The sequence below is a fragment of the Hylaeus anthracinus genome, unplaced genomic scaffold (assembly GCF_026225885.1).
Source record: "Hylaeus anthracinus isolate JK02 unplaced genomic scaffold, UHH_iyHylAnth1.0_haploid 5, whole genome shotgun sequence".
Classification (NCBI taxonomy): domain Eukaryota; kingdom Metazoa; phylum Arthropoda; class Insecta; order Hymenoptera; family Colletidae; genus Hylaeus; species Hylaeus anthracinus.
In genome coordinates this window covers 8,871,800-8,893,753 of record NW_026535322.1, presented here as the reverse complement: position 1 = coordinate 8,893,753, position 21,954 = coordinate 8,871,800, and the positions used below count along the sequence as shown (strand labels likewise).

At 32.1% G+C, this 21,954-nt stretch overlaps 5 protein-coding genes across 8 annotated transcripts; 2 read left to right on the top strand and 3 right to left on the bottom strand.

Annotated features, from left to right (window-relative positions):
- Nucleotides 1–5,005: 5,005 nt before the first annotated feature.
- LOC128896103 (N-alpha-acetyltransferase 38, NatC auxiliary subunit) lies at nt 5,006–6,114 on the top strand. Its single transcript, XM_054159298.1, has 2 exons — nt 5,006–5,415; nt 5,869–6,114. The coding sequence occupies exons 1-2, from the start codon at nt 5,353–5,355 to the stop codon at nt 6,109–6,111; spliced, it is 306 nt and encodes a 101-aa protein (XP_054015273.1). The 5' UTR covers nt 5,006–5,352; the 3' UTR covers nt 6,112–6,114.
- Nucleotides 6,115–6,257: 143 nt separating this feature from the next.
- LOC128896098 (uncharacterized) lies at nt 6,258–7,922 on the bottom strand. Of its 3 annotated transcripts, none has more exons than XM_054159291.1 (5): nt 7,296–7,922; nt 6,937–7,139; nt 6,748–6,871; nt 6,468–6,669; nt 6,258–6,375 (listed from the first exon to the last, which is right to left on the bottom strand). In XM_054159291.1, exons 1-5 carry the CDS (start codon nt 7,347–7,349, stop codon nt 6,341–6,343), a joined length of 618 nt encoding a protein of 205 aa, XP_054015266.1. In that variant the 5' UTR covers nt 7,350–7,922; the 3' UTR covers nt 6,258–6,340. The 3 variants fall into 3 exon arrangements, with proteins under 3 accessions (XP_054015266.1, XP_054015263.1, XP_054015264.1); XM_054159288.1 differs by having other exon boundaries at nt 6,258–6,669; nt 7,296–7,367; nt 7,457–7,922; XM_054159289.1 differs by having other exon boundaries at nt 6,258–6,669; nt 7,296–7,367; nt 7,520–7,922.
- Nucleotides 7,923–8,040: 118 nt separating this feature from the next.
- Nucleotides 8,041–13,967, bottom strand: LOC128896074 (hypoxia up-regulated protein 1). 2 transcript variants are annotated; one of them, XM_054159233.1, is made up of 9 exons: nt 13,803–13,967; nt 13,101–13,238; nt 12,080–13,040; nt 11,727–11,989; nt 11,506–11,639; nt 11,239–11,432; nt 10,551–10,839; nt 10,030–10,459; nt 8,041–9,936 (listed from the first exon to the last, which is right to left on the bottom strand). In XM_054159233.1, exons 2-9 carry the CDS (start codon nt 13,236–13,238, stop codon nt 9,517–9,519), a joined length of 2,829 nt encoding a protein of 942 aa, XP_054015208.1. In that variant the 5' UTR covers nt 13,803–13,967; the 3' UTR covers nt 8,041–9,516. The 2 variants fall into 2 exon arrangements, with proteins under 2 accessions (XP_054015208.1, XP_054015207.1); XM_054159232.1 differs by having other exon boundaries at nt 11,194–11,432; nt 13,803–13,966.
- Nucleotides 13,968–14,442: 475 nt separating this feature from the next.
- LOC128896101 (transmembrane protein 50A) lies at nt 14,443–16,060 on the bottom strand. The gene is made up of 4 exons (XM_054159296.1): nt 15,716–16,060; nt 15,320–15,426; nt 15,076–15,236; nt 14,443–15,006 (listed from the first exon to the last, which is right to left on the bottom strand). The coding sequence occupies exons 1-4, from the start codon at nt 15,812–15,814 to the stop codon at nt 14,906–14,908; spliced, it is 468 nt and encodes a 155-aa protein (XP_054015271.1). The 5' UTR covers nt 15,815–16,060; the 3' UTR covers nt 14,443–14,905.
- A 445-nt stretch (nt 16,061–16,505) lies between these two features.
- Nucleotides 16,506–19,029, top strand: LOC128896093 (DCN1-like protein). Its single transcript, XM_054159279.1, has 5 exons — nt 16,506–16,613; nt 17,161–17,374; nt 17,469–17,637; nt 17,728–17,941; nt 18,064–19,029. The coding sequence occupies exons 1-5, from the start codon at nt 16,611–16,613 to the stop codon at nt 18,226–18,228; spliced, it is 765 nt and encodes a 254-aa protein (XP_054015254.1). The 5' UTR covers nt 16,506–16,610; the 3' UTR covers nt 18,229–19,029.
- Nucleotides 19,030–21,954: the final 2,925 nt, after the last annotated feature.

The window sequence follows — 21,954 nt, the reverse complement described above, 5'->3', positions numbered from 1 at the left end:
GGCGCCACTGAAAAAATTACGTACGCACACGAACTGACCAATCATTTCAAGCTCATACTCCGGCTCCCTCCAATCCTCACGGAGTTCGAGACGGCCGGAAAGTCGCTGAGAGGTAGGGGCGCACGATGATAACCCATTACGAACTAAATGCTCCAATTGCCACCGGCTGTCCGTGCACTGTTATTTGTTTCATGCGGCAATAACGTCGTCGCCGCGCCCCTCGCCGTCTCGTGAGCCGTGCTAATTCGTCGGCCGCGTGTGCTTCGAGAACATTTTTTTTCTTTAAAATGCATACGATTATTATACCTCGTCTATTCGATTTTTAATCGAGCATTCAGAATCCTTGTCATTGAGACCTCTGGAGGATTCAAGGAGTTGTGTCTATCTAGGAGAATTCAAAACACACATTTGAGAATTTTGTTTAAGAGAAACTTTCGAGTTTTATTTTACAAAGGTTTGTCTATCGCGGTAGGCATATTTCGACGAGGCTCGAGTAATTTTTTCATAGAGAAATAGTGAAAATTTTGATAGATACATTCGATGATCCCGAAGGCTCTTTTAAGGAAGCATTTCGCGGTAACCACTACTACTCGGAGCTAATTAACTTTTTGATAGCATATTAGTTTATTTAGTCTTTATCGGGTGGGATTTTTGAAAAATTAATTCGTGACAAAATGACGACGGTTAAAAGTTAAGATATATCGATTTTCGACGAAAAAGTCGTTCAATTTTCGATTATGAAATAAAAACTTTGGACGATTGTTCTTTTCACGTGAGACGGCTTCGGGGTATCGACGCGCCAGTTCCTTAATTGGAGCACTCGCTCTCAATGTCCTCGTGAAACCCGTACACCTTGCTCGACTAATAAGCGGGAAGTTTGCTTCAGGCTTTCTCTCTGGTAAACAGCACTCTCCCGTAGAAGTCGATCCGTCGATTAGATCGTACGTTATTACGTAAAAACTACCCTCGAATCCTCGACGAGCATTTAATTTTCACAGTCGAGACACGCTTCGAGACACCTTTGGAAATATTTTCTAGTCCGAACTTGCAAATTCAAGCGAATTAATCTCAACGAACCACCATGATTCTATTAGGATCCAATCCCGTCTCGCCTTTCACGACGAGGAATGAAATACACTGGTGGTTTGGAAGCACCGCCACGAGAATCGCGTTAATTGAACGATATGAAAGGAATGATAAGAAGATGATAGGCTTCTCATAAAACCAAACTGTTGTTGCTGAACGTCTAAAATGTACCCGAATATCGATTACGATCCGCGATTTACATCCCGACGACAGCGTGTATCAATTCACGAGAACGCGAATTTCGGGCTGGATCCTACTGCCCCGTGTACAATCGTGAAACAACCGAAATTTAATGAACCGCGTAACGTCTCGTCGAAGAAACCGCGCACCTACAGATATCGCGACAAAATTTTATCAGGCTAATTCCAGAAGCTTTCCACCCGACAAATGCACGATTGAAAATTGTTTAAATCAGCGATTACGGTTAACGTTGTTATCTGAATCCGGGCTGTAAATAATCCGATTTAATAGAAAGCAAAAGTACTCGTGCGTAAATAGACTACGAAAACGATCCATGCTCGTTAATCATTGACCACTAACACCGACTATTATCGTACGTTGGTCTCCTCGTTTGTTGACTAGCGGATCAATTATCTATCAGTAAATTTCATCGAGTAGTCCGGTTGAATACTATGTATATAATACTATATGTATATTGATATTCGGTACACCAAGGTATTCGATAGTTTAAAGTATTCCAACATTTTAAAAAGAGACCGTTTGTAATCACTTCAAATAATCGTGACTATACGGAGAAAGTAAATGCTTCGATGAGATCACAAATTACTCCGCTTCTTTGTTCGTTATCTTCGAGCCAATCGACACGTACAAAGATCAACAAGAACGACTCATTGCGGAAATCGATACACGATTACCGTGCGAAGGATTAGGTGCATTCTCTCACCAACGCTGCTTTCCTACGACAAAGCAGTTAATTGGATAATAAAACACGGTATAATCTCTAGAACTCTGCTTTTCGCTAATCTAACATGGCCAGAAGTCTTACTATTACTTTGCTGTTGCATTGGACACAAGTTTGGTCCTGAAGGAAGTACCTGAACCGTCTTTTCTTCGATTCCGTGTGAACCATTTAATTTTCACAAAATTAAACATTGAAATTTCCGTAACGCTTTTTCGGAGATTCATCGAAGAAGAGAAAATCCACGGCCACCGACTTGCAAATTACGGCTCACGACGACGAAACGCGCAAGTGGCGTGGTCGAACAAACTGTAAATTCAGTTTTCGCGAGGGTCCTCCCTTGTGAATCGGTGGGTACTTTGCGATGCAACGAGTGATGCATAATTTCGCTGATCGTCTACAAAGAACTACGGCCCTTCGGTCGTAAACAAATTTCGGCAGGGCGCTACTCCACGGGACAGATTTTCAACGTCACCGAACTTTCCTAATTGAAACTTTATACAGTCAGGTGGGCGGGGGGGGGGGGGGCCGGAGAGGGAGAAAAAAGAATAGAAAACTGGTCCTGGGAACTTTCAATGGTATTCAACGGAGAACCAATTGGAACGACGCGTCGCAACCACTCGCTGAAAGCACGGCTTCGCTGAGATCGTGGCATCTGTCGAATTTAAATTTGTTTACTCTCGGTATTATTATCGAACGGATGTCGAATAAACTAAACAGAAACGTGTAATTAACGCGTTTCAGCGTGGTAACGGATCCCTATTTACGCCCGAGTGCCGGTCGATGAGCAACAGTTAATGATTTTATCTCCCGTCCTGCAGAGAGGAAAGTGCGTTTATTATTAATAGGAGAACAGCTTGTTAACGGTTACAGATGCGAGCGTTCCAATACTTTCGCGAACTGTATGAAAACACTTGGTAACCGTTCTCTCTTCGTTCCATTTCTGCTCCAAAACAGATGCTTTCCTCGCAACGTTCCAGAAACGCCGTACAATAACGCGCTGGCTTGCACAAGACTCGCAAAGACGCTTAGCTAGCGCGTTATCTCGTCGTACTACTGACGAAACTTGATTACAAACAAGCGACCACAGCGCGACATAACAGAATAATTGTGCAAGCACGTAATCGCAACGTTACGAATATTTAGAATTGCTTCAAATACTCGATGCGACGCGAAACAAAGGTGATTTGTACAAAACAATGACGATAATTTAGAACCAAATTTTTCCATACAACACTCGATTGCCTCGGGTCAAGGTTACCAGATCTAGGAATAGTACGGAGAACTTCTCCTTAACCCTGTTGCGCGATGACTGGAGAAGTGATTCTCAAACTTCTCTGATCGTCGCTTGCTGGATCAAAACACGCGAGTCGGTAGATCCACTAACCCTATCCCTATAGATAGATCATCTTTTACGAAAAGTACATTTCCTGCTTCTTTTTCTACTTCAGAGTATTCCAATTCCACGTGAACTGGCTTTTATGTTTTCGCTTCTTTATCTTTATATTTAGAACCTGAAATTAAAAAATTATATAATATAAATTTTCATAGAAAACAATGAGGGAAAAAGTAGAGAAAATGTCGTCTAAGAAAAGTTTAAAATTACGTTACGACTTAACCAACGCCGCATTTATCATGTCAAAAATTGGACTCTGATAAAAAAAGACGATACGAACAAAAATAAAACCCAGAAGTAAACTAAACATAAACAATTATTTCTTCGAATTTCAATCGATCGCCTTGTTTGCAAGATCTGTCCATAGGAATTTTCATTTTCATTAGCGCAACGCGATTACGATGACCACCAGTTGCGGTTTATTATTGCTTTAATCGCGACAAAGATAAATATAATAGGCATGAACGTTACGAAATTGTCCCGACCCTCGCGTGTAATTGAGCGATTCGCTGGGGTTCTTATTTATCACTGACCTCCACTGGATTATCGCGGGAGAAAATTCAGAAGCGTGTTTTGCGGGTAAATATTACGAAATTATAATAATTGCGTTCGTTCGCCGCAAGAATTCTATCGATGGTCCATACGTTTGTGGATATATATATATTTTTTTAAACAATAAGGATATCAAGCACAAGGACACCGAACTTTCGCCATTGTGTCTCTTTGTGGATATGTTATGTTACTCAAGGATATCGTAACTTCCTATTCCTTAAAAAATGTTAAGAATCGGTTCGGTAGTTCCAGAGGATACTCGCTACATACAATCAATTTTTCCTCTTTATAATATTAGTGTAGATTATCCATTATCTGTAACGTGATAAAAACATTTATAACAATTAAAACAGAATTGAAATGAAAACAATGAAATTACCGCTACTTTGCAGGAGTTGGTAAGCGATTTTTGGGATAGAGTAATATGTCGGATATCAATCAAAATTAAATCCTCGGTTTTCTTGATAGATATACAGGGTGATTCTTATAAGGTAACCGATCCGATTATCTATGAAATTTAAAGTCGTATTGAGAAACTGTTCAGACAAAAAATAATCAGTTTCAAGGGGGATAAAGGTGGCGGTAATTACTTTTTTTCTGGGTGGAGATGGCTCCGAGATATCAGGATCACCTTCATTTTGGATCACCTATTTTGAACTATTTTGAAACGTCGTACAAGTTCAAAGTATTCAGTCTCAGATGATCCTTCCTCGATTTTACATTCATGTCTCAATGTTTCTTGCTTCGTCATTTACGATTAAAATGAAGGCTAACAACCATCAGTCACTGAAAGTTTTGTGCATGTTTATTTTTGTTTAAATATCATTGTAAATTAAACAAAAAAATTATGTACCGACCTCATATTGGATTGAATCTATTTCACGGAGTCACAATTCTCGAACACAGAGAGCGCTAAAAACCACTGATTTTCCGCCAAGTCGGTACTTCAGTTCGTGTAATACTAATTTCCACAAGATGCAATATGCGTTCTGTACTTCGTTTATGTTTTCATGCTTTATTCGCAATGCTATCGTCCCTTTATGTGTACCTTTTATGAAATTATTATCCCATGACATTGTAAATTATTGTATAATTCTAAATAAATTGTTACCGATGAAAACAGTTCGAAATCCTGATCGACACTGATTTTTTAAATGTTTAGTATTTACAAATCAACACTTTCTTCATCCTTCGCGAGTGTTTTGGTTCTACTAAGAAAATTATCTTCCGAGAAAGTTTAGTTGTAAATGCATTCCGATAGAATCAGCGGAAACATAAGAGTGGCACGAGAAACGATTCGAAAATTATTTATTTAAAAAGTAATTTTGTCAAGTCTGTTAATTGGCAAATCGTATTGATTACTTATATTCGCTACATATTTGACTGTTTAATAGTAGACATGAAAGAAGGACACAATGTATCCAACGTAATGAACGACGATTGCGTCCATGAAAATGGAGAGGTAATTTTATAATTGAGTATTTTGCACGATTGCAATAAGGTCAGGCTTGTTTATAATTCTGTATCGTAATCTTCGATGAATATTTTATCCGAAAGGTTATGTACACTTTCATTGACAAGATATATAACCTCTTAACCATGTCCAGTTATATTTAATCAAGTAATAGCTTTTGCTTTGACGTGTCGTGTTATATCAATTAATTCTTACTTTTCAATTTTTATACAAAACTATAATTGCAAAGAAAACATCTGTTATATTAATAGAAATCGATATAGCTGTGAGATTAGTAATTACAAAATATGGATTTAAACAAAAATATTTTCTTTGTAAATTTGTTGGTTTTTTAACCGAATCATGTATATTTTAATGAATGTCAAGTATTTTTGTTGTATTTATTAATAATGTTGATATAGTTATATGATTAGTCTAAACTTATTTCTGCAATTGTGATAGGCAGTTAGTACAAAGGACTCCCCTGCAAGGCAAAAATTGCGTGGATGGCTGAATCGAAATTTACGCATAAAAATGACAGATGGTCGAGTATTAGTGGGTGCATTTTTATGTACCGATCGTGATGCTAATGTGATTTTGGGATCGTGTTCAGAATTTCTATCCGAGGATCATACAGAAGCAAGAACTCTTGGTTTGGCAATGATACCTGGTAGACACATTGTAACAATACATCTTGATGCTTGAGCACTTGCTGTCTTTTAAATTAGCTATACGTCAACCAGTCCTTTATTTTGTTACGCTCTATAGCCCATTTGTTACTTTCATGCTTTGAAAGTTTATTTAATGCAAATAAGTTCATTAAAGATAGAAATAATAAAATGAGAAGATACTCTATTTTCGATATCAAATATTTATTATATAAACAGATATAAATATCTTTCAAACAATGAACACACAGATACGTCTGTTCACATTAATCAGAGGATTCATTACTATTTGTTTTATTTGCTGAAATGTTAAAACAGAACAAAAGGTTATCACAAACCAGATCATCTATAAAATTTAATTTGCTTTAAATCTAATGATTATAATGTACTCACAATTTCTAATGCATTGTTCTTGTATATCACAATATTCTTCTTCGAGTATTGCAATAAGATCAACTTCTGTTTTTATACGTTTTAATACATCGTCGAGATGTTGAGAAAGACTGAATGACAAATTGTCCATTCCTGATAAATAACATAGATCTGAAACTGCTACTGCCAGATTTTGTACATATTGAATGTAACCTGTTAATTTCTGGTAGAAAAAGTATATTTTTAAATATTTTTTATAAATGTAGTACATTGATATAAATTTATTTTTATTTTGTCTTACATTTAATTTTTCCTTTTTACTCTGTACTTGCGATCTTATTTCAATTATCGAGTCCCAATGTTCATCGGTACAATTAAATTCCAAAGAATCCCTCAAGAGAGAAATCAATAAACCTAACAAATTTCTGAAAAATAGTTTTAACCGTTATTGGGAATATAACTGTTATTTCTAGCAACATACAAATCTTACTTATACTCGGTACTTGTTCTCATTACTGCCATATATGTAATAGTTAATGTTTGACTTGCATTATTTATAGAATCTATCGTGGATTGTTCTATCATATATTCAATAGTTAATTTTTTAATATCAGGAGGTTCAAGATTTAATTTATCATCAGCCATAGGTTTCTTACTTTCAGAGTGATTGTTAAACACAAAACTTGTAGCATACTGTAAAATAAAAATAATATTAATTTTATAAATAATGCTTTACATACATTTATTAACGTGAATTAAATTCTAAACAGTTTTTCCAAATATAATATTTGTTTTATATTAATTTTATCATATAAGATTGCAATATTTCTTAATTAAAATGAAGTTTACCATAACAGGACCAACTCTCTTCAACAGTGTTCGAAAAGCTTGACACAGAAACATGATTTATAACAAATGTCACTGTAAATTAAACGTGAATATTATAAAACAAAATCATTGATGATACGTTTAAAATATGATCTGCTATCTATGTAACTGATTTGATTTACTTGAAGTCAGAAAGTAAGTTCTGATTCACACATTAGCAATCGTAGTACGTATTATTTTCGTACATTTAAAAATTAAATAAAATAATGCGGAAGTTTCGGTGAAATAAATGGTTTTGTATTTGTTTACAAAATGTATGATGTTTTACTCATCCCCTTGACTTAACTACGACACCAGAGCTATCTGGTTGCACGATATAGAATTACTTTGAAAAATTCAAAATATGTACATACATAACTGAATATGCATCGTATATATTCAATTTTAAAGATATTAATAATTTATACGAATATAAAATATGTTCTTTAAATTTATTGCAATCATTGTAAATAATTTATTTACACAGTGATCATTTGGAGATATCCTGAAATTCGTATAAACCGAAATATCAAAATTCTAAATAATGCATTGAAAAAAATTGAAAGTAAAAGTAATGTATAATTAATTTTCATTAAATCAAAGGTATACAAAAAATCTATATAAAATTTATCTTCAATTTCAAATTTCAATTTGTCTCATTCAACTAATATTAAAACAACTTATTTATCAAATACATAAACCATATGAAAGTAAAACATCCCAGTGATAATGTATATAAATATACAAATGTCTATTTTCTTCGTAATACGTATATGAAACATACATAAATAATAATATTAATGCTGTCTTAAATAGTATGTTAAAATAAATATGCAATTATAAATTAATTTATTTCATCAGCCTAAAGCTGTTCTAATTGCAGGAAGACATGTTTATAAAATAAATTACACATGTTTTTCTTGTAAACATAAAGTTTAACATGAAATGTACAAATTAAAAATTGCATTGATTTTTGTTAGTTTTATCAAGATCTTACACACTGTTTTATTCACCCAAAATAATAAATAACATAATGAAAGGTTTTAAATTACATCTGTATTCGTTGGAATGATTAGATTTAATTCATATCGAATGCTTAAGTAGAAGCAATTGTTTGCGAGCAAATTGCAAATCTTTTTAAATAAATTACATTACCAGACATTGGTTTACCTTGCTCTGTGCAAATCTTTACAGACTATGTGTTTCGTCATTAAATTCAATACATGACCATTGTATCATAAAATAAATTAAATCTATGACACAATGGGGTATGCATAGAGCGCATCGAAGTTAGGCATTTTTTTAGCAAAGATTAATTAATTAGAAATGTAAAAAAAAAATGAATAAAATCTTAATCTCCTCATGATACAAACACTGACATATATGTTGTGTGTAATTATTATGCTCGATGTAGATATCTGTAAAAAATCATTGTTTAAGCTATAGCATAGAATACGTCTAAGACTATAGTATCAAGAAGTATCACAATTAAATATTATATTTGTAATAGACGAGGTCCGGCCAAGTAGAATGTTTTATCACTTGTAAATAACGACGTCACGCGAATAAGGAATTTATTCGACTATAAAATGTAGTACCGTGTGTTATACAATTATTTTCAAAATTGTTCAGCAATTTTCATATTAATGTATATCAGACCTGGCCAACTGGTCTTCTTACAATGTCTGACGCCAGTCATTGTCCCTAAGAAACAACTTTGAGTACGTGAAGTTACAGCAGAAAATGACAGATGGAGATCAACTGCAACAGGATTTAAGCATACTTGTCAATCATCAGCAATTTCTGGTCCAGCAAATACATTTATAGAATGTGCAGGCCTGTCTTGATATAGATAGAACTTTGAAGCCTGTAACTACTTGGCACTTAAAGCACAAATCTTTTATAAACAATACATGATCGGTTTTACTTTTGTATTCGAAATGCTGCGAGATACTAGTTCTATTACTTTCTGGTATGATGAACGAACGAATTATTCTTATAATCATGTGCAATTAAATACGATAACACTTCAGTATTCACATTCGCGAAATAATTCAACCACGATAACACAATTTCTTGAATTTGATTTAGGTTTATAAATACATTTATAAACCTATCTTACAACATAATAAATTGCCTAACTTATTAACCGAAACGGGATCGATCAATAACAAAAGTCACACGTTTTTACGTAAACTTTTTTTTAAAGTTCTTGGTGTGCCTCTTCCTCTTGAGTACTTTTGTGACTCGATCGATCTTCGTTATTTTCTGGTATTACAATCGAATCTTCCGAGGTATTCAACTCTACTGGCTTTTGTGTGTGTGTACTTGATTCATCGGCTGTACTTTCTTCCGGAAGTTTCACAGTTTCAGAATCACTAGCTGATTTAGGAATAGTCTCTGATTCCGGTCCTTCTTTTGTCTCTGTTGCGTTTTCGTTTGTGCTCTCTGTCTGATTCGTAGTAGCCTCTTGATTTGGTGTCCAAACTTTTAATTTGTTTATAACATACTTCACTTCTCTATCGAGCACAGCCATTGTATTTGCAATGTCCCGAACTTTATATTTCACAGGATCGTGCAAAGACGTCCCAGCGAAAGATTTCACAACGTTGTCATAATATTCCTATAAATTAAAGTAATTAAACATTATGCGATCGTTAAATAAAAAAGACAAAAATTAAATAAATTGCTTTTAAACGTAAAGACAATAATTTACCTGAGTTTCCTTGATTACTTTCTCTAATTGATCAAGCTTTACTTGAATGTAATTATCGCCTGTTAAACTCAAATTACGCATATTGTTCAAAAGTGTTTTACTTGCATTCAATGCGGATGTCATGCCTTTCAATACTTCTGGGCGTTCTCTGTGTTCATAGACACGTTCATACATATCCTTGGTCATTTTATGAAGTTCTGATAATTTTTGTTCGTATACTTCTGCAGTTGCGGTAAATCCATCTTCGTACAACCAATCAGAAATTTCAGAACACGCTTTTAATATATTTTCTGCTTCTTGAGCAGTAGCTGCAGCAGCATATTCTTCAGATTCTAATCTTTGTTGAGCGTCAATAATAAATGTTTCTAAATTGTTTAAAGCTGTTTCACGTTTCATTTTCTCGAAATCATATACATCTAACTGATGTAATCTATAATTGTCATGTAATATTCTCATTAGAATGTAAACGGTGTACTTCCTATACATACAAAACAATTATGTAATTACTTTTATTTACTTACTTTTCGCGAGAAACGGTAAGTTTATCTCCAGAAAGGATCTGTGGTCCTAATTTGTCTTCAATGGCTTTAATAGGTTCTTTAATCGTTACAATCGTAGCTTTTTTTTCTTTCTCCGTTTTCTCAGTTTTATTTGCCACTTTATCCTCGGTGACTGTACTTTCATTTTTTTTCTTAGTCTTATCATCTGCTTCTTTTTGCATTTCAGGGTACTCCGATTCCTCATGAACTGGTTTTACATCTTCCTTCAAATTTTCGACGACTTTCGCTTCTTTATCTTTATCTTCGGAACCTGAAATTAAAAAATTGCATAATGTAAATTTTCATAAAAAACAATGAGAGAAAAAGTAAACAAAATGTCATATAAAAAAAGGAGTAATTCACTTTTTTTTAAAAGTGTAATTTAATTTGTTTCTGCATTATTATATTTGATATTTTATTTATAAATGCTTGCAAAAAATCGATTCTACAAGTTTATTCATAATTTCCAAGCTACTGCATGTTTCAATACAGTAGCATGTTTTCTTGATTAACCATCTGCAGAACATACTAATAAAATTTATCATAAAAAACAAGAAATTATTGTTTAATAAAACCCAAATTAGTCAAACAATGTATCATTTTTTGCAAAGCATTCAGCACAAACCTGCAAAAAGTTTACTAATAGTTGAGCCAAGTATTGAGAAAGTACCCTCTTCTTCGTCAGGTGTTGGGCTTGACTTTTCTGATACCAGTTCTACATTCACCAAATTAAGTATACCACTCTCATCCATAGCAAAATGTGCTTTAATGCCCTTGCTTTCTGCTCCATCTTTAGTGTGTTTGTCCAGAGCTTCGGCTACTCCAGTTAAAGTTATAGTGGATATATTTAAGTTACCAATAGCACTAAAATAGTAGAAATCCAATGTTAATAAATACAAATATTATGTAGCAAACAATAACTGTATCAAATACTTACGCAACTTCATTAGCAGGTAAATAGTCCAGTTCAGCATAATTAATATGGAATTGGAAATTTTCTGCATATTTATTAAATGTGATGATCTTTTTTTGTGGGTAAGGATTCATTTTGCTAAACAATGACTTTTTAATCTACAATATAACATATTTTTTGTAAAAATGTTGACCTGTATCTGCAAAGATTATTCAGTAACACAGAATATAAAAACAAAAGCTTACTAGTTTTACTTTATTATCGACAATTCTGTCGAAAGTGATTTGTATGGGAAATAGTACTGCATCTTTGGTAACGAACTTCTTTACTTTGAAACCTTTACTAAGCTCTGCAGCTTTATACACTGCTCCTAATGCAGCTGCCTCATCCATGTTGATATTTTTGGAGAGTTCAACTGTTAAATACTGACTTAAATGTTCCTGTATCTTTGGCATTCTGGTTCCTGCTCCTACCAATACTACTTGAGATATAACATCTAATGTTAAACCTAAAAGATTTATATAATCAATTTAGAATGATCATATAGAAACAATATTTACGCGTAAATTTAAGTAAAATTTCAATTCTTTCTTAATACCTGATGTTTTTAAAGCAATCTTAACGGGATCAGCAACTCGCTCAAATAAATCTGAACAAAGTTGTTCTACCTTTTCTCTGGAAACTTGCACTTTGAAATCATGTTCATCTACCAGTCCCTCAATTTGAGCATAATGATCGGTATTTGCACTCAGAACATTTTTAACACGCCCAGCTTCTTTAAAAAGTTTTGCCATTGCTCGTGGGTTAGTAAATACAGAAGTTGATGTTTTATTTAAAGCATCAAATTCTTTTGCCAAGTGATGCTGCAATCTAAGTTGCACTTCTAGCCCTCCCAAAGTACGATCATAACCCACACCTAGAACAGTGACGTGTGGATTGGTTTCAACAAATCCCTTCTCCTTTGTTTTCACATTCTGATAACTGACAACAGTTGCAGTTGTACTACTGGCTCCCATGTCATAGAACATCACGTAATGGGCAGTGTCATTTATTTCTTTACTTCGAAAAATTCCATAATTCAATGCAATGGCAGTATAATCGTTAATAAGTTGTAGAACTTTAATTCCAGCTAGATCTGCTGCTTGCATAAGTGATCTTCTTTCAATTTGATTAAAATATCCTGGAACAGTTATCACTGCTTCAGTGATCTTTTGACCAGCTGAATTTTCTGCAAATTCTTTTCCCTTGTGCAAAATTTGTGCAATTAATTCTTCTGGTGTATACGTAGTATTTTTGTCCAGTCTAAATGCAATTGTGTTCCTTTCATCATCAGAAATTATATCGTAATAGGGAAATCTTTTCATGTAGAGTTGTACCATAGGATTATTTATGGATTTTCCTAGAAGATCTAATATGTAAGAAAAACTATTTTGCGGTGATCTGATTGCTACAACTTGAGCATCTTCTCCAAAACTTCTCTCCCCATTTCGAAATGCAATGATAGCAGGTGTTTTCCTCTTTGACTCCTTGTTAAGAGCAATTTCCATAGGAACACCAAGCTGCATAAACAAATATTTATTATTATTAATGAAATAGATCGTTATATAATTTTCACTTACCGAAACAATGGCAACTTTCATTGACTCGCTGCCAATGTCGATACTCATAACAGCAACACCATTGCTACTACCAATAAAAGTAGTAATAGTAATCACTAGTAACCAAATAATGGACATTTTTAATTCACTCAGCTTCATCTATAATTAAAAATAAATAGATGTATATAATAATTTCTGCATAATAGATTTAAAAATATATATTTTATACAATACTTTCTACTTTTTTAATTTAAACCCAAGTATTATCAATTAATGAAACATTTGTAGCACAATAATTAAGAAAACTAACAGTATTTTTCAGCAATTTCGTGTAAATGCTGTATGAAGAAAGATTCCAATAGCATTTCCGGATTATTACGATTTAAAGAAGAATATCCTAGGAGTGGCGAACATAAATATAAAATTCCTTATGGAAACGAAAATATCGTATTTAGTACTTTGTTGTGTGCTATTTGAACAAATTTTCAAACTGAACAGTAAAGTGAACAGAAAATTTGACAAATACAAATTAATAATTATTGGATGATACGCAAAAATTCTGTTTAGAAAATAATTTTCATTCACGAAAACCACTCGTAGACACAGCGAATAATCTTTTGATAGCACGAGGATTTCTATGACTTGTCAAACTTGGTTATGGAAGCCGGATATCTGAGTAAAAATTTTAAATGACGGTGTTAAATACTTTCGAACGTTACTTACATTTTGCGACTGTCCTAAACAACTGAAGCGAACGATACACGAACAACTGCTTTTAAACTATTAGGCATGAATACACATTAGTTTCAATCCTTTATTAAAGTAAGAAAACACACAACGAACTCCTAATAATGTTCGTCAAACTGAACAAGAACCATGTGTTTGTGTGGCACAAGGTGATTGGTAAAATAAGATGGAAGAAAACACTCATATTGGTCCGCGTTGGCAAATCAGAACCAATGAAGAGTCATTTCATCCCTACTTTAAAAAGTAAATCCTTCAAATTTAAACGATCACTAATTCCGATAAAAAAATTGTATATTCTATTTTATTTACCTAAACGTATTAAAATTTCTTAAACACCATATAACCTGAATTATTTTTGGATTTCGACAAAATTATGTAATAGGCCATGGACAAAACATCGATAATGAGATATGTACACAAACTTTGAACACACAAAATTGAATCTCATTAGAGTTGCACTGAATTATAGAGAATTAATACATCCGATGCAAACGTAAAAATCAGGACTTTCGCCAGGAAGGATACGCATTTGATAAATAAAAAAACAAGTTCACAAGTAAAAGCAATTACAATTTATTTTGAAAATTGGAATACATTACTTTCAGTCAAACAGTCATACAAATAAATGCAAAATTTATTGAATATGTTATTAGTACATTATTGTAACAAACACTATGTACTTACGTATTTATTAAAACGAAAATTTTTAATTCAACTATTTCTTATATGCTTTATAATAAAAAGATTATCACAAAACAAAAAACTATGATTTATTATGTTGACTACTTATAATCGAAGAATATGATACTTATGTTTTATTGTACACAGTGATTATATGAATTCAAAATGATTTACTATGGATAAGTAAGCATTTCAACAAGTACCCATCTATAAATAAAATGTAAATAAAAACAATAAAGTTGCTTCATCTTCCTATGAACCAATTCAGTTGACACATACTGCGATGTTTATAATTGTTCACTCCTTGGTTTCAAGTGCTTTGATTTAAAGCCTAATAGAACCAGGAGATTTTGTGCAAAAAGGAAAAAACATTTAGAATGTACAAATATCGATTGCTTTCATAGCTCTTCGACTCGGCCAAATTTATATGTAAGCGAGGCTAAAAAGATGAATGTATTCTGTAAAAATAGTCCTACGCCAGGCCAATAATGTTTTGGTTCTAAAAAAAAAAAACAAAATTAACAATATTTAATACTTGCTAATATTTAACTATAAAAAATATACAGACCTGCAGCTACAAAATCTACAAACAAAATCCAACAAGCTGCAATTACTTCAGAAAATCCCATTACAAATCCAAGAAATAACCATCCTCTTGCACCTCTAGATCCTAATAGTTCACCACTAAATACATCACCTCTTATCTGTGCATTTGAAACCGAATTTACCCTAAAATAAAAAGTCAATCATTATCAAATAATATATAAGTTAATATATACCAAAATATTACTACAATAGGAATATTAATTTACATAACAAGAGAAATAGTTCCAAATACTCCACACACATGATACTGATTTAACATTTCGCTAGGATACTTAGCATGAGCATCAATCATCAACCACCATCCAACGGAAAACTGAAAATAAATAATTTCTTTGTATATTTGCCGTTTCCGCATTATTATGTACATCATTAAATCCACCTAAATTCAAATTATGAAGGTAGGTAAATTGTAATCAAAATCATACTATATTATTTGCAACTATAAAGAAGTGCAAATAAGTAACAACCGGATTAAACTGATTTTATTGGAAACAAGTTACGCAAATCGGCATTAATTACATCTACGATTAGATTTTTAAAAATTAGGTCGTCATGTAATATGTCAGTGTCACATTGAAAGCAATGTAAACTACAGTGTTTACCAATGTTCCGGCCAACATAGACACTAATACATTTCGTTTATCGCCTATTTCGAACCATACACATGTCGAGTATCGTAAACTTTCCAAACAAGACGTCATTGTTCGGAGTTCTCAATAAAACAACACGGAATAAAGTTTTACGCTTAAACAGCTAACCTAAAAATAAAGAGAACAACCACAACTACGAATTGCGACAAAACTGGACAAAACCATGGACGATGGTACAATCGAGGGACACGGCATGAAAAATAACAAGGATGGAGAACTCCTATCAAAATGTAGGGTCCGCGAATGGCGCTTCGGTCTACTTTATACTAATAATCCTCAACCTAGAGGATCTAGTAACTCATTAGCAGATTAGTCCTGAGACAAACTTTGGGACGCCACGTACCAACTGCAGAAGAACTAAAAGAGTGCAAACAGCGGCTAATTAAAAATGCTTTAAATGATTTTAAAGAAAGTATACAAGAGAAAGACAGACGCAGTCTAAAGGATTCCCGCTATTTCAAAAATTATATTTTACATAATAAATTGTTCATTATGTGTCATATACTATAGACTTTTATAATAATAACTGTTCTCTTGTTTCGTAATAACTTCAACGTTGTCGTTTTCTTATGACATTCCTATATCAATGCCATCCGACGGCAAATCAAATTTCACTCGAGATCTCAAGGTTAAATACGTAGCTTAGAAAATTACATGTAAATCTTTTAAATAACCCGCGGTATTGTCCTCGAAATTGCTTCTCTTTAGCAACGTCTGGTGGCATTGCTTGTAGTCTAGTTAGTGTATTTGCATTTCTCGGAGCTTTTGCAGAACATGCGCATGTTCATGTCAAGTGCAGTGCAAAGGAAATAATATTTTGGCTTTCGGGGGCCTAAAATTAGCTAAAATGGTGAGCTCTTGATGACTTTAGTTATCATGCTAAAGAAATGTTGTTCACGTTTTGATGTAAACAACGAACGCTTTAATCGATTGAAATATTAACGACAACGTAACAAAAGTATTGAAATAACCTATCGGGATTTAACGTTTATGTTCTCTTTTGCACAAAATACCAATAAATTCCATAGCATACCTTCTAGGTAACGACATTGAAAAATAACGTGTGAGATTCTTCTCGCTTGTCTGTAAGGAATTGCTTTAACATTTGCAAGTTTCTAACTTGTAAGGTATTCTTTCAATGGGATCTTATGCAAAGTATTGTAGTTGTTGCACACGTAACGAAATCTTGTTTGTTTATAAGCATTCGTTCAAGTCGACGACAGTGTTGTTAATGCTTTCAAATTCGAACTTTTATACATAAACACGTATGCTGAAATTTTCTATTGAGAATGGTGTGGAATTTTATGTAATGATTAATGAGCTATGTTTTTGTTCCTTTATCATGTTAATAGCAATAATTTATTGTAATCAAATGATATTTTCGACTTCTATTACAGCATAAGTTAAAGTTTTCGCAAAGAGACAAAGTAAAAAAATTTATTACATTTACACACACCGGAGAACAAACAGCGATATATTGTTTATCACAGAACGATTGGAAATTAGACCTGGCGAGCGATAATTATTTTCAAAATCCTGAGGCTTATTTTAAAGAACCAAGAATTTCAGTGGACAAAAAGAAATTAGAAATATTGTTTAGTCGATATCAAGGTAACCCAATACACGAATGTACAATTTTGATGTTTGAAGCTTGATTAATGTTTCTCTAATGTTTATAATACAATTTATTTGATAATTTAAACAGATCCAAACGAACCAGACAAGATTACCGCAGATGGAATAATGAAATTTTTGGATGACTTGGGTTTAAGTCCCGAGAGCAAAATAGTATTAATCATTGCATGGAAATTTCGAGCAGAAACACAATGTGAATTTACTAAAGATGAATTTATGAATGGGATGATGGATTTAGGGTAATTTAAAATATGCCTTTATCTTATTTTTAATTGAATAATATAAAGACTTTATTAATCATGTAATGCAATTTGAAATTTTTCTTTTAGTGTGGACAATATAGATAAATTAAAAGCACGTTTAAGTAGTTTAGAAAATGAATTAAGAGATCCCCAGAAATTTAAAGATTTTTATCACTTTACATTTAATTATGCAAAAAATCCAGGACAAAAAGGTTTAGACCTTGATATGGCTATTACCTATTGGAACATTGTACTAGATGACAAATTCAAGTTCCTGCCATTATGGTGTCAATTTCTACAGGTTAGACATAATATAAATTAGGCACTTACATCATATAGTTATTAATTAGTTTCTATGAAAGCATGAATGAAACAACCAAAATTATTAATAACTACAACATAAAAATGGTTAATATTTTCTAGGAGCACCATAAGAGGTCAATCCCAAAAGATACATGGAATTTACTATTAGATTTTGCGCTTATGATTAATCCTGATATGAGTAATTATGATGAAGAGGGAGCCTGGCCTGTATTGATAGATGATTTTGTAGAGTGGGCTCAGCCTCGAGTTCGTCAGTCTCTCTAACATCTTATTACATTTTTAACTCCATGTGAAAAAAGCTTTATTTATTCAACTATAAAATCATATAATCAAGTTATACTTGATCATATTTTTCTGATGAAGCAACGTCATTTTACTTTGTGTACAGAATATATAGCAATGAGGCAAGAGTGTTATAATTATTTGAATCAATCATGCTGTATAATAACCCTATAATGTAAATTGCTTATAAACGAAAATTACTTTCATATAAAGTACGAATTTATATAAGATATGAAATTAGAGGGTCTATCAATATATAAGTAAAAATTACATTGATGTTAAAGGCTTGCAACACTATTATATGTTTAAATTTGCAATGTTAAACTTTCACCTGTACAAAGTAATATGATACATAATGAGTTTGCTGTTCGAAGAACAGTGTAGTAACAGTGGAAAATGTTGCTCAATTACCGATGGTATTTGCAAACATCAGAAAAAATCGTTTTTCGCGTTCCTTTTCAAGAATTTGGCTTCAAAAGGAAAAATGTATGAAAAATTCGTTTATACCTTTTTGTAGATAGTAATTTCTAGAAATTGCGTTATTAAAATTGTTACTAAATAAATTTTATGACACTTTACATAACACTTGTAATATATATACAAAAAAACACGGAAAGAAAAATCTGTATTTTAAACATAATGCAATTTCGGCACCGCTATACTTATTCTTTCACGGAAAGAAAAGAATTTGTTTTTATTTTATTAGCAAAGAAGAATATATTGTATTTCTGAGGTACTATAGATGTTAGGAAAAATAAATTAAGAATTTTTTACAAGTTTGAATTACGAGTTTCATTTATAATTGCAGTTTAAATGTATTTTTTCAATAATTTGAAAGATCGCGATTTAAAATTCTTCGAAGATATTTTGCATTAGTGTATCTAAAAAAAAAACGAATTTTATATAGAAGACTTAATTGTGATAACAAATTTTTGGTTCACATTACAAAGCATTGACTATTAATACTATCTTACATTTCATGATATCGTTTTAGTTCACAATACAATGTGTGATTAATGCTTGCAGAGTTTTTTTAGTACAGTACACATGAATTTGCAACACCACTAATCACTTTAATTTATATTTAATAAAAAGAGATTAAAGAATCATATATATATAACAGTTAAGAAATCAAAACATTATATCCATTTATATATACTGATATTCAAAGGTGCAAAGTAGGAAATTAACAAATATATTTCGTCCACAAAATTTGGATTATATTTTATAAAAATATTGAAATAGATAAGATGAAAAAGTTTCTGGATGATATATGCATTATTAAACAAATCCAACTAAATATCACAATTATGTTTACCCAATGTAAACAAATTCACAAACATATACGTTAAATTCTATTTCATTGATATTGTTGCGAATAAATACAATTTTCAGATCCAAGCAACATTAGTTTTTAATAGTTTCAACATTGCATGAACAAAGAAAGAATTGTAATAGCTTTAAAAAGACATTGTACATAATGTAAATAAATCTATCAATTTTAATCACCAAGATAATGTTTGTTTGTATCAAAAGTTCCATAGTTATTAATATAATACCAGCAGTAAATATCTTTAAGTGAAATAGATCTAATCATAATAGTAAAATAAATTTCTTACCTACATTTATGTTTTACTATGTTTTTTTTCAATTTATTTATATCATTTGTAAGATGTTTACATGTGCATGTATAAATTAGATTATCACATCGAACTATTTATGCTTTTTGCAATGATCGCCACAGGTGCATGAAGAACTACAGCCACAACATGCTGTATCATTTGGATATAAAAAAGCTAACTCATATTGATTCGCTTTTGCATTATAACATTTATTTAATATGTCTTCAATGTACCAGTCGCATAAAAGTTTCAACTTGTCTATAGTTGTCTACATTATTTGTTTATTATTAGTTTGATATGCATTACTGTTATTATTACTTAAGGATATAATATTTGACAGTATGTATTAAAAAATTATTTTACCATGGATATTCATGAAGCCTTACCTGTGCAATAACTAATCCTCGATTTGGATTTGTAATTGAATTATGACTATGTGAGTCAAAAAAAGTTACCTAAAAGGAAAAATATTTCTTTTATTACGATTCTACTGCAAGCCTCGACGAATAACTTACCATGTAAGTATTTTCTTGAAATATAAATAATACTGTTCGACCACAAGTAATAAGAAGCATGAACAAATTTTTAGACCTTGGTGATGCATACCATTTGTGAAGAAAATTACTTATATGATGATACAGACCCCGTTCTAGTCTTTCATAAAATACTTGAAATGTCTGATACAAAAAATTTTATGGAAGTAATATTATAAAAATGTATTCGTAGAAATATATATAATAAATCTGTACCCATTCTGTTAATATACTTAATCTTTGGCCACCATGTCTTAATGCTTCCTCTGTACTGAGATATGGATGAGAAACTAATCCTGCCTTAACAATCCATGCATGGATAGCATTACCCTCTGCCATTGCCTCACCTACATGATCAGTAATTTCAGGGCATGTATCTACACTGTATACTAATAATCCCGTTTCAGATATTCGTTGTGCCACGAGGAGACAAATAAGAGTACATGCTTTACTAACTAAAGTAAAATTTAAATATAACCAAAGTTATAAGTATTACTTAACATAGTATGTTTAAGACAAATGTACAAAGACAAAATATCTGATTACTTTTTTGTCCTGGCGGATATCGACTTTGGGAAAAATCTTCATTATACCAATATACTGTGACGCCATTGTCAAAACATTCTCTTATATACGAAGGAAAATGAGAATCAGTCGATGACGATGACGATAAGGACATAACTTTATACAACCTTTTAAATAGTGTTATTTGTTACTCATAAATTTTGTGTTTGAAAGCATTTTTTTTAGTAATCTTGGTTTAATATATTCTTACAAAAATTTTACGTGTTTGGCTATTGAAAGCCATGAAGCTGGTTCAAGAATTAATTTTGTTCCATGTTCAAACAGATCAACTTATAGAAATTGCAATTAAGCATGCCTTCAGAGGCTGTAGCTACATTTGATTGTAGCTACAGTACGGGTTTAGCAATCTCGAAGTACTCGAGCTATAGGACAACAGACTATTGGTATCAACACATACAGAAATTTTAATTAGTAGATTTATTATTTGTGTCCAGTCATTTAATAAAAACGGTACAATTTTTCGTCAAGATACTCAAGCTTTATTACCTAATAGTGAATCTACATTAAAATCTAGTCCAACTAGATACATTTGTTACAATTACATTTCCCTAATCGAAACAAATTTTACCCTTCGTATCTTGTCTTTTAGCGTTATAACATTTCACTTGCAATGTTGTAATTATAATGTGTGTAGCGATATTGATTTATTCCATTCTGGTAATTGTGTAGTAATTTCCTGGCTACAGAGTTCCGTCAAAAAACAAGTATTGCTATTTATATTTAACATTCACGAAATTTTAAAAGCGCCCTAGCTATTCATTTATTTATTTATTTACACAAGTGCGAATAGCACTTATTGTGTAAAGCGTGAGACGAATTGTACGCAACAATATTTTGGTAACAGTAATTGAAAAAACATTTTACAGAAATTTCATGCTCATATAAATTGTGTCTACAATTAACAGAATTTAATAGAATAAATTATATTCTGTGGGTGTAAAGAAAATACATGTATGTATACGCAAGTG